This window comes from Trichechus manatus, unplaced genomic scaffold, assembly GCF_000243295.1.
Source record: "Trichechus manatus latirostris isolate Lorelei unplaced genomic scaffold, TriManLat1.0 scaffold00128, whole genome shotgun sequence".
NCBI classification, from domain to species: domain Eukaryota; kingdom Metazoa; phylum Chordata; class Mammalia; order Sirenia; family Trichechidae; genus Trichechus; species Trichechus manatus.
In genome coordinates, this window is record NW_004444064.1 from 1,963,011 (window position 1) to 1,975,329 (window position 12,319).

The following is a 12,319-nucleotide window of genomic DNA, read 5'->3' on the forward strand; positions in this document are numbered from 1 at the left end:
GGGCGGTTCCTCAAGGCACGGCCGCCCCGCGCGCACCCGATCCCGCCGGCTCTGTACGGGAGCGCGCGTGCGCGGGAAAGGCTGCTGGGGCAGCGCGGTGCGCGGCGGAGAGGGCGGGTGCGGAACGCGCGTGCGCGGGGGGGATGGGCGAGGTTAGGAATGCGCGTGCGCCGGCAGATCGCCGGCCGCGGCCTGGGAACTCTCGGTCCCGCCCAGCAACACTGAAAGCCCGCTTCTGTTGGTCCGGAGGACGCGTCAAGGACACCTTGGACTTCCATTGGGCGAGGCGGGAGAGCGTCACTCCCAACAAGCTCTGCGCTGGGGTCAGGGTCGCCTTTCCTGGCTCTGGGGCGCGGCGGCGGGCTGCGTCCCCTGTGTAGGGCGTCCAGTGGTGTATTAGGGCTGCAGGTCTCAGCGGCGGAGCCTGCAGACCGGGCAGCCTCGGGGCGGCCGCGGTGGCGGGGACTGCCAGTCCGTGAGCCACGCGGCAAGCCCCGCGCGTCCGGAATTGGCGCCGGCCTCGAGGACCCCCGCCCTGACCTCGAGGCGCAGCTTGGGCTTCCCACGTGGACTCTCGGGCGTTTTCCCGCAGGTCCGAGCCGCCGCCCCGGACGCGCTCTGACTCCAAGGGCGGAGGAGGGTCTGCGGCCCAGCGGACCCCCGTGCGCGACCTAGTTGCCTCCTCGCCCATGACCAGCCCAGGTGATCCTCATCCACATTTCTCCTCCCTTTCCGGACTAGGTGTGCCTCACTCTTGCGGCTCTGCTTTCCTTTGATTCTCAGGAACCTTGGTGGGATATCCTCGGCACCTTTAACTCCTGTCCTTGCATTTCTGCCATGATCATAGCAAACACGTAAACTGGGGTGTGCGCCAGGCATTTTTTTCAGGCCTTTATGTGTTAACTCATTTACTTTCAAATAGTCTTGAGAGGCATACCGATATTGACCAAGGCGGAGTTCCAGCAGCCATCTCGGACTGTCAGGTGACCTTGCGATGTGGGAGGACGGATGAAACAACAACAGGGCATTGGGGGTCTGGAGGATTGATGGAGCTGAACAGACCAAGAATTGTAAGAATCCCGAAGGAGCTGGTCCCCAGAATGTGTATGGGGAAGTGTATCTGAGTGGGTGCGAGGGTGACCTATGGTGGAAGTGAAAATGTACCATCCATCTGTGGAGAGCCACCTAAGGTCATTATTGTTTCTGAGGCAGCCCCCATCAGGTGACTGAGTGAGGCAGGTACAGTAAAACCCGCGAAAGCCAGAACCTGTGTAAAAGGTGGAAACCTGTCAGCGAAGGACAACCCAAGCCATTTTCCACTGATAGAAAGTGATAGGAAAGTGGTAAGACTGCACCGTCAGGTGGAAAACTTGCCAGACCTGGAAAAACAAGCTAGTTCCAGCTCTCACAGGTTTCACCGTATATAAAGATCTTGCCATTAAACGGTCAACGTGGAACTCCTGATGGGCAGTGCTCGATCCACAGTTTTACACTGGGCTGCCCAGCGTTTCGCCACGCCTGGATCCCATTTAAACTTAGTCCTTTGTACAGGTTTGCTTTCTTTAACTTTCACAGGTTTGATACCAGATATACATCTCCTATGCCAAACTGCATCTCAGTATCTGCTTCTGGAAGCACCATCCTACAACAGTTGGTACAAAGAGCAGTCTGAAAGCAGGTGATCAGGTTTGAGACCGAATCACTCAGCACCTGTGGTAGATGGAGCACCCACAGCCCGCGGCACAAAGTGCTGATCCAGTTGTGACCTGTGGTGAAACTAGTAGCTGTAAGGAGGGATGGCAGGATTAGATGGTTACTGCTGACACCACTGATGCGCTCAAGTAACAGACAGTTGAAAGCCACAGAACCTTTTGAGTTGCATACAAAGAATCTCCTGCAGCTGGATGATGGAGAAAAACAAGGGCCAGACGTAGGAATTAATATCCTGAGTCACTGAACCCGAAAGATGGTAAAACACTCAACCAAGGCAAGTCTGTTGTGCCAAATTTGGGACCCTGGTTGGGAAAATCTGGGCCCATGACACTTAGGTTGGAGATATCTGGATTGATGCTGGCAAAGATTTTGACTCCCCAGATTGCCCTGAACCTTTGCAGCCTACAAATGTGGCTCACCTCTCCCTGCTAAAAGCTAACACTCTCCCCTGCCCACTTACTGGACACTATGCATATAATTAGTTACTTCTTAGCATAAAACTCAGCTGGAGACATGCTGGCCTGATGAGACAGAAAGGAAAGTGTAGCCCTACTCCCTCAGAAGAGCCGCAAAACCCAGGCATCGTGTACTGGTAGGAGCTGGGGAAGTATGCAGAGGGCTACATGATGAGGGTGCTTGATAAAGAGCCAGAATGTCAAATTGAATAGAGGAGAGGTTATTGGCTTGTGAACTGTCTTTCAAGATATGGGAATTTACACCTGGCTCTAGGAAATGGTGCAAACATCCTAAAAGGATGGCTCCTAGAACCACAGTATCCATTGCTACACAATTACTACAAATTTGGTGGCTTAACAAGAATCATTATCTCTTGAGGTTACTGGGCGCAGGGCAGAGTGGGGGTGATTCATCGCTACTCCACAATGCCTAGAGTCCCAACTGGAGCAGCTCGAGGGCTGGAGGTTGGAATAATCTGAAGGTTTATTCACTCACATATCTGACAGTTGATGCTGGAAGTTGGCTGGAGGCCAGGCTGGGAGTGTCAGCCAGAACACCCACATTGACCGATCCCTGTAGCCTGGGCTTCCTCACAGTGTGATGGCGAAGTTCCAAGGGCAAGTGTCCAAAGACAGCCAGGCGAAAGCTGTGTCCTTTTGAACTAGCTTTAGAAGTCACATGGCATTATTTCTGCTACTTTGTTAGAAATGAGTCACTAAATCTTGCCCATATTCAAGGGGAGAGGAATTAGACTCGTCTTCGGAATGGAGAAGTCTAAAAGAATTTGCAGGTGTATTTTTAAAAACACCACACATGGAAAGAGTTATGGACCGTGATGAGCAAAGCTGAAGGGCCAGAACTGCTGTGGCAGGCAGCAGAGGAAGGGACTCAGGCTCAGGGATATGGGCGTGGTGAGATGTTTATACTCTGTGCTGCCAGAAGACCCACCAAAAAACCAAACCTGTTGCCGTTGAGTCGATTCCTACTCAAGACCCACCCGATGACGGTACTCCAGTGGGAAGCACAAAATGACACAGCATTTGCAAAGGTCACAAGAAGCGAGCTGGTGAAAGGGTACTTACTTGGCTGAAACGTTCAGTGATGGCTCAGTGATAGCAATGACCCTGAAACAAGAGTCCAGGAGGTAGCACTTAACTGACAGAAGTCAGAGGGCCACAGTGATGACGACCGGCAAGGTCTGAGTGGCAGCCAAGGGTCCTGACCCATAGCGTTATAGAAATGGTTACTAAAACCTAGCATCCTTAGAGGCTGAGAAGGATACTACCAACAGAAATCAAGGACGGATGACGGAAAACCAAGCTGGTTTCCCCAATAAAAATTAGGATCCCACACCCGGTTTTGGGACCTGGGCCAGTTTTCAGACATGGAACCCGCTGACTGAAGAGGTGGCCAAATGCGAAGAGAAAAGACCCTGGAACATACAACAAGTATACACAGAAAGGAGTCCCCAAGCCCTCCAAAGGTCCACCAGCCATTGCCTTTGGTATTTATACCCTGGGGGAGGTAATCAAATATTTTGAAGGCTGATGAACACAGGGTCTAACTTGATTTCAATATCCAGACACCTGAAGCATCATCAGTGCTCTCCGTTAGAGTGGACACGTATGGTGGCCAGGTGATTAATGAAATCCTGCCCAAGGTCCATCTTACAGTAGGTCCACTAGGTCTGTGGACCCACTTGGTCATTTCCCCAGGCCCCAAGTGTGTAATTAGCACTGACATACTTGGCAGTTAGCATTAGTCCTTGGTCTGTAGGGTTAGAGCTGTCACAGCGGGAAAGGCCAAGCGGAAGCCTCTGCCTCCTGCAAACAGTACCACATCCAGGGGTGGGGACGGCAGAGGATTCGCGCCACCTTTAGGATCTAAAGGACGCAGAGTGGTGATCCCCCGATGTACCTTTAATTCACCAGCATGAGCCCTGAAAAAATCTGAAGGATACTGGAGGATGATAGTACACCACCTCAAACTCAACCAAGCAGTAGCCTTAATAGCAGCCTCTGTGCAGGGTGTGATACCTGTTAGAGCAGATAGATGTAGCCTCAGGTACATGGTAGGTGGCTATCAGAAAAGAGGATCAAAACATTTCACATTCAGACAAAAAGCATCGTCATGAGCTTGACCACTTACTTGGGCCATTTACTTATGCATTCTGGATCTGTTCAGGCCCAATCTTGTTTATACTATTTCTACTTTTCAATGGAATGTTGCTGCTCGCGTCCAGTTTTAAATACTTTTTGCCGTCGAGTTGATTCCAACTCATAGCAACCCAATAGGACAGAGCAGAACTGTTCCACAGGGTTTCCAAGGAGCAGTTGGTGGATTTAAACTGCTGACCTTTTGGTTAGCTGCTGAGCTCTTAACCACTGCACCACCAGGGCTTCTGTGTGTTAAACGATGGGAGAGAAATCCTGTGAAAAATCAGGGGCCTGCCTGTTTAGGGCTTGCATAGTCTGGAATATCACAGATATCCTCTCTAAAGGGAAAGATTAGTAACACCACCTTGCACTGCGCATGACGAAGACACAAGGCTTGGCTGGCTTGTTTGGATTTCAGACCTGGGCAGTAAGAGACTTGCAGCTTTGTTGCAAACTGCCCGGCTACTCTGGCCTTAGGACGGGCTTTTGCAATTCGGGATGCTGGGTGGAGCTACAATGTGAAGCCCCACTGGGGCAGGTCCCTAGGGTTTTGGAGCAAAGCCTTGCCACCTTCTGCTGATAACTCAGTTCTCCCGTTTGAGACACAGCATCTAACTTGCTACACCTGCCCATGGGATATCAAACGATATGCAGCTCAGACTGTGTGTTGTGCACTGGGGTGCTGTCTGACCACCAAGCCGTGATGTCTGGCACAGGCGGCAGTAACCCATCATCAAATGGAAGTGCTGTGTATGAGACTGAGCTGGAGCAAGTCAAGTAGGCGAAGGTAAACTGCACGAGCAGGTGGCTCCTGCTCCCATTCCTTTTCTCCCATGACGTCCCCTGCCTCTCTCCACTCCTATTCTGGATATGGACCTACTTTTCCTGCCCAGAGCTCATTTGTGGACATCCACAGTTCCTCACTGACCACCATGGCTTCTGACCAGAAAACTCAGCACGCCAAAAGAAGTATGGCACTGGGCTTATGAACGTGGAATTCCTTGATCTTACTATGGACTCTTTCACCCAGAAATAGCTCATCTAATCAACGGTGGAACAGCCTGCTAAAGACCCAGTTAGAGTGCCAGATTGAAGACAATACCCCGTTAAGATGGCGTGATATACTACAGGATGTGATAGTGCTCTGAGTGACCCATCTATGGTGCCATTTCTCCCATAGCCAAAATGCACTGGCCTGAGAACACAGGGGTGAATATAGGAATGGCCCTTTTATGCCAGATAACCCCCAAAGGAATTTCTGCTTCCCATCCTACAACCCTGGGCTCTGCCTTCCCGAGGGAGGATTGCTTCCACCAGGTATGACAGAGGTCCCTTTAATTGTCATCTGAACCAACAAGCATGGGTAAGGCTGGCTGGTGTGACTGATCCCAACTACCAAGGGAAAATCTGTCTGGAATCTGGTGGGTTCACTGGGCATCTCTGGGTTCTTAGTACTGTTAGGTTCAGTTGTAGAAGAAAAATAAGAAGTCCTATAAAGCAAGCCCATTAAGGTCTGAAATCTTTAAGGAAGGAAGGTTTAGATCAGCCAGCCAGCCAAGGTGCTGGTTGAGGGGCAGAGAACAAGCAGTAGGCGATGGAAGGAGGTGATATTAGTTAAAGCCTTACAGCTAGTTAGAGAAACAACGGGCCATAGCATCTTTATTGTAATGTACGCATTGACCATCTCTCCTCAGATTTTGTTTATGACATGTCGTTGGTACCTTTATAAATTAACACATAGGCCACCAAATTACAAGGGGGTGGATCCAGGCTTGATGAAGTCTGTCTGTTATCTGCAGAGCCTGGGCTATTGAGATAGCTGAGACACCTCATGGGACTTTGGCAAGAGAACCAGAGCATCTTCTCTCTCATAAAGAATATTTCACGTTGGGCAGGTGCGTTATTTTTAGGGACTTGAGGATGGGGAGAAGGGTGAGAACAACTGCTGAGTAGCAAAAGAGGTGGGCCGTGCTGCTCACTTGCCCTTGTGCCTTCAGACGGACTTTTGCCCTTTCTGTGCCGCTCAGCAGGGGTGGCCTCGGCAGGGTACCTGTCCCAGGGCCGCTTGTCTAGCTTTGGCGAATAGGTGGGCAGGAGGCAAAAGATGCGCATTTTCCTTTTGCTCTGCCTCAGGCAGCATCTCTGGCAGCCTGTGCATCTCCTTGGTGGGTTCAGCTCTGCCGGAGACCCGGCCCTTGGTCCTAATGACAGCTCTGAGGATCCTGGAAAGCACTCCGCAGGCGACGATGTGCACATCACATCATGCCATCGGGAAGCTTCCTGTTCTCGCTAACCTGGGGGTTGCCTCCACGTCCCGATTCTGTGGCAGCTCTTCCCTCAGCAGGGTAATCAAATCCTTGTGTTAAATTCCACGGTTGAAAACCTGAAGTGTTTTCTGTTTTCCAGCCTGGACTCTGACTGATAACCCTGTGTTCAGTGATGGCATCCTTGGGCCAAACTTTTAATTGGTCATGATGTATCTTTTTTTTCCATCTTTCATGATGAAAGTTTTCAAACAGTATACCCACTCAACAGATTTGATATTTTAAAGAGATTTTGTCATGTTTACATAATCCATATACATGTGTGAACGTGTGTTTGTGAGAGGGCATGAAGCTTTTTGGCTGAACCATTTCAAAGTAAGTTACAAAGTCTTAACTCTTAACACTTAAATAATTCAGCATAAGACTCCCAAGAAGCATTCCCTTATGTAATTATTATCACACCTATGAAAATAATTCGATCAAATCTACTCTCCAATACATATTCAGATTTACCCAGTTATCCCCAAAGCTGCTTTTTAAGCTGTTTTTTCCAGCGATTTAGGAACCAGTCAAGTTTCCCGTGTTGCGTTTGGTAATGTCTCCTTAGTGTCTTCTAACTGAGAACGGGCCCCTCCTTGTTTCCCACTGTCTGTCTGGTGACACTAGACCAGGGACCTGGAGAATATCCTGTTTGTCTTGTTCATCGTGGTCTGATTTCATTTGGTCTTCCACCCTCTGTATTTCCTGTAAACGAAGTTAGGTGTGAAGACTTGATTATATTTGCATTAAACGCTTCTAGCGAGAACATTCCATAGGTGATGCTGTGCACATCCCATCCCATCAGGAAGCCTTGAATACCAGGCCCCCAACATGAGCAGTGCTTAGTTTGATCCCACCACCCGTCAGTTTGTTGTCCTGTGGTGGCTTGCACGTCGCTATGATGCCGGAAGCTACATCACTGGTGTTTCAAATACCAGCAGGATCACCCATGGTGGACAGGTTTCAGCAGAGCTTCCAGACTAAGACTAGGAAGAAAGGCCTGGCGATCTGCTTCTGAAAATTAGCCAGTGAAACCCTTATGGATCACAGCAGAACACTGTCCAACTCGCTTGCTTTGGACACGTCATCAGGAGGGATCATGTTTGGTGAAGTCGGGGGCCAGTGAGGGAAGGGAGCCCCTCGGTGAGACAGGCCGGCACAGCAGCTACAACAATGGACTTGAACACGCGAGCAATCACGAAGATGGCGCAGGACCAGGCAGCGTTTTTTTCCGTTGTACACGGGTTGCCATGAGTCAGAGCCAACTCCTCGGCAGCTAGCTAGCTTAGTCTGATCACCTGGTTAAGCTGGTGACCACTAGATCTTTCCATTGTAAAAGCAAAATTTCACCTTGGTCTTAGCATCTATCGATGAACCTTACCCTGAATTATTTCACTGGAGGTTGAAGAATGGGAATTTTCTTATTGTTCCTTCTGAATGAATCGGCTGGCTTTTTCTGTAGAGAAGAATTTTCCCTCATCGACAAGGGATGACCTCAGTTCATCCATAAAAAGGCAGAGTGAATGCCTCGTCTTTAAATACCAATCTCCATATTAACAAGTTGGTGTGTGTCTCCTGGTGGCTCCCGCTTTGGAGCATAACACTGTAAGAGGCATCTCGGGGGGTCCTGCTCTTAGGGCTGACGGAGATGTCAGCTTCAGCAGTTCCAGCCTGGCAGAAAGGTGGAGAGGTGACAGCTTGTAAAACAAGTGACCTTAGCCGCAGTGCTGACTAATCCTCAGAAAATGCAAACACCTGTCAGTGTTGAAGACTGAGAGAAGAACCACTGAAAAAGTACGTAATGATAGAGAACAAGTTATTTCATAGGGAAGTCTAAGTCCAGCAGAATGAAAATCATGCTGAAAGGTCCTTAAAAAAAAAAAAAAATCACTGAAATATTTATAAATATACCTGTATATTTACTAGAATTCTGGGGACGGATGTTTGAGTTTGGCTAGGCATTACTGCATGGCAAAAAGTGACTGTGAATAAAATGTAAGATGATCAGAGTTGTGAAAAGCAGTGGCAGCGGCTTTCAGAAATAAGAGTACAAAGCAAGTTAAGATTAAACAACAGGCAAGTGGCTAATTGGCTTTACTAGGTGAAAAGTGTTTGCATTCCGTGGGAATTTTTCATTTTCAGGAGTTAACAAAAGTTCTAAGTCTATATTTTATTTTTTTGCCAGTGATGCAAGCAAGCTGGATAGAACAAAAAATAAGGGCCACTCATAAATAAAACAGTGCTTTAATTTTATTCCCCCTTTTGATTTTTGTATTTTCTGTTTAAAACAAAGTTTCCAACTGTCCAGTTTAGGAAGATAAACAACAGGAAGCCATCCTCAGTTTACCCTTCTCGGAGGCAGGCAGATGTCGCTCTGCCGACGCGCCCAGAACAGCACACGCGCCTGTTCACGAGAGTACATTACCTCATGAGGGCAAGGAGCGAAACGAACTGAAATTACACCAGGCACACTCCGTCGGGTTTTGTAGCATAAAGGTTTGAACACTTGATTAACGCACTCGAGGGCCGATGCCGTGAACGTGTATCCCATGCCACATCACAAGCTTTCTTTAGGAAAAAATAACCAAATCTTTTCCTCAAACAGAGTTGTCACAGGTACGATCCACAAGGATTTTATTCATCATTTAATCTTCTGGCGGCAGGATTTTTTTGACGTGGAATCTAGATATAGATATCGCGTAGCAGTTTGTTAGAAGTCTTCACATATCTTTTAAAAACAATTTCACAGTTTTTAAATACCACACTAAATTCATCTTTATTTTGGTAAAAACATGAATTGCAATTAAAATATATAATGACTCAAATTATGGAAGTTAAGATAAACACTGGACTAATTATGCGTTGGCTGAAATACCGTCTTTCTGTGCCATCTGTGTAAGAGGAAGGACAGAGTCCCAGGTGGTGACTGAGTCATGACAAACCCATCCTAACACGACTAGTTTTCACATTTCTAAAGGTATCTTCATTTATACTCTTTGTTCTAACAGTATTTAATGACAGTCAATTATTAAGACTGAAACAAGTAGTAAGTTGGACACCAGAAGTCTTTTCTACCTTAGTTTACTTTTCTAGGGATAGTTGTAATATTTTTCAAATGGTAAGAGAAGGCGTGTTATTACCTGAAGGTAACCCCCCTAGTCTCTGCTGGATCAGTTCTAAATGGTGAATGTATTCTGTCAAGGAGTGTTCCGGATCTTGAGCAGCATCCAGGGGCCTTTCTGATCTTGAGTTTGGAGATGGAGTGGACCTTCAGACAGACAAACCACCACATCAAGAAACAAACAAAGAGCTGAACTTAACAAACAGCAGCGTGGCGAGTGAGCTCAGTGTGCACGTGGGAGCGAGGGGTCCTGTTCACCCAGACACGCTGTGGGAAACGGAGTTAACTAGGTTTCTCGGCAGTCTTTAACTCAAAAATACCGTACACCTGTTTTTTAATAAAAGTGCCACACCGTGCATTTAAAACCAATTTCTGTCTCAGAGTTAAAATGAGTAAAAACAAATGTATATCATTTTTATTCACTACATTTTCACATGTGTGTCTCACCTAAACTGGCTCATTCACCCGTGTCCTCAGATGCCACCCCTCTGTGCCCTGAGGGGCGGCCCAACCACCTACTTGCCTTCCTTGGAGTAAAACCTACAGCCATCTGTCCCCACGTCAGCTGTCCTCCCTGTCATTTTCTACAAGGCCCAGTAAGCACAGTTTGTATCCTTCACCTTCTGACTGACGAGCTTCTTGATGTCTTCACGGCACGGACCATTCTCCTGCTCACCCTCAGTCATCATTTATCCTCTCAGTAAATATTAGCCAGTCAGGCAGGCACCAGACGGACAAAGTCCCGGGCCTTGCCGAGCAGACTGTTCCTCATGGACTCATGGACTCCCACTGGGTTGGTCCCTGTCCTGCTACATTTCTGAAGCCTTACAGATGGTGATGGGTGGGAGATCGTTAGCAGAGGTCATGAAAAGCCACATGTGCAACGAGCTGGAAAAATTAGCAGGCTCAAAGATGACACTAATTGGTGTCATTTTGTCAAATCAGTAACCTCTGATCTGCCCCCAGCACAATGATGCCATTAACCCTTGTATGTATGGTTTCTCCCGCCAAGACGAGGAGACTCAGAGATCATGACGCTCGTCACGTGACCCAGCTTGTACAGGTGGTCACCAGCACAGCAGCCCCTGGGGACACTGTTGGCCCAGTGACACACCTGAAGGACTTGTCTCGCTGTGACAAGAGTAGTGCTTGCTCATTTCAGAGCTCTGGGAAAATGCGCAGAGAACTAAAAACCAGGCACATCTACGCGCAGTTCTTAGCGTGTCTGTGTGCACGTATTCACAGACTCCAAGTCGAGACTTTCCGTACGCGTTACGGATGTGTTCCAAACACTGGAGAAGTCACAGGTGAAATAAATGGCTCATAATCTAGGATGCCCTCATTCCAGTAGGACTGTTCACATAGTTCAGCCTGGGGAAATGGAATGGAAACCACATCTTTTGTAATTAGCCTTGGGATCAGGGGCTCCGTGGCTGAAGGAGAGCGAGACCTCGTGAGGACGCAGCCGTCTCGGGACAGGTGTGCCCGCCTTCCCTGGCGTCCCCAGACGAGCCTCAGGCTGGGACGAGTGACATACGCCCCACTGACGAACTACCACGGGTTATCAGGGAAACTTTTAACTCTAATTTTTAAACAAAATCACATTTTACAATCTAAACAACCACAAGTCCCATTATTTCTTAATGGAAAACTTTTTTTTTAAATAGAAAACGTGTGTTTTAACAATATCACCATAATACCTCAATTGCCAGCTGAGCCACTAATACAAAGACATACGTGTGTGTGAAAACCCAACTCCTACGGAAAACGAAGCCGCGTGAGGCCCTGAGGGCTTCTGGGAGCAGCCCTGGCCTGCAGCCCCCGCAGACCCAGGATCTGAGCAGCTGCCGCCCTCGGAGGCTGGTTTTCCACAGTGGCTACCGTCTAAAAGCACGGAGGCTGGCATCTCGTCCCACTTGTAGTGGACGGACAGCCTGGAGCACCCCAACTGACCTGTCCTTCCTGCGTGGTGAAGCTGTTGGGGTGGGCCTGGTGCCACAGGCAGGGTCCCTGACAAGGCCAGGCGAAGCATCCCGGGTTGGAGGAGACCCTGTGGTTTCGGGCAGAGGTGGCTGCCGCTGCGACATTGGTGCTTCTTCCCCCAGAATTACAGAACATGCAGGGATCAGAAAAAGAAACGGGCACATTTTAGTTGGAATGCTCGCCCACATGTCCCACATTTCACTCCTGTGAGGCTGACCTGACCCCATACCCGTGTGGGCAACTGTGAGGGGCCGGCCAGGAGGGCACCAGGAGAGATGGGGATAGGGTGCCGCCTCTACGCAGCTTAGGAAGAGGCAGGCAGAAACCCCAGAGATCACCAGGTGCGGCCTGTGAGGCTGAATCCAAGTATTTTACTTTCTAGAAAGAACTATGAAAATCTGACAGTCAAAGCTGATATGACACTGGCTGAAGTCACTTCTGTGACAGTCGGCACAGGCCCTGCGGACAGGACAGAGCCCACCTGCGCCCGCCCGTCAAAGGTGGCTCCATCCCGCGGACAGGACAGGGCCCACCTGTGCCCCGCCCCCCCCCCTGGCTCCATCCCTGGGGCCCACCCAGCACAGCCC

The 12,319-nt window shown here is 49.0% G+C and overlaps 1 protein-coding gene across 1 annotated transcript in view; it reads right to left on the minus strand.

Moving 5' to 3' along the window:
• Positions 1 to 7,629: 7,629 nt before the first annotated feature.
• PCNT (pericentrin) overlaps positions 7,630 to 12,319 on the minus strand; it is a 126,854-nt gene continuing 122,164 nt past the window's right edge. The window contains exons 43-45 of the mRNA XM_023739100.1: positions 11,703 to 12,088; positions 9,769 to 9,896; positions 7,630 to 9,310 (exon numbers count right to left, since the gene is read on the minus strand). Coding sequence (XP_023594868.1) covers positions 9,270 to 9,310; positions 9,769 to 9,896; positions 11,703 to 12,088 — 555 coding nt within the window. The 3' untranslated portion in view covers positions 7,630 to 9,269. The remainder of the gene's footprint in view (positions 9,311 to 9,768; positions 9,897 to 11,702; positions 12,089 to 12,319) is intronic.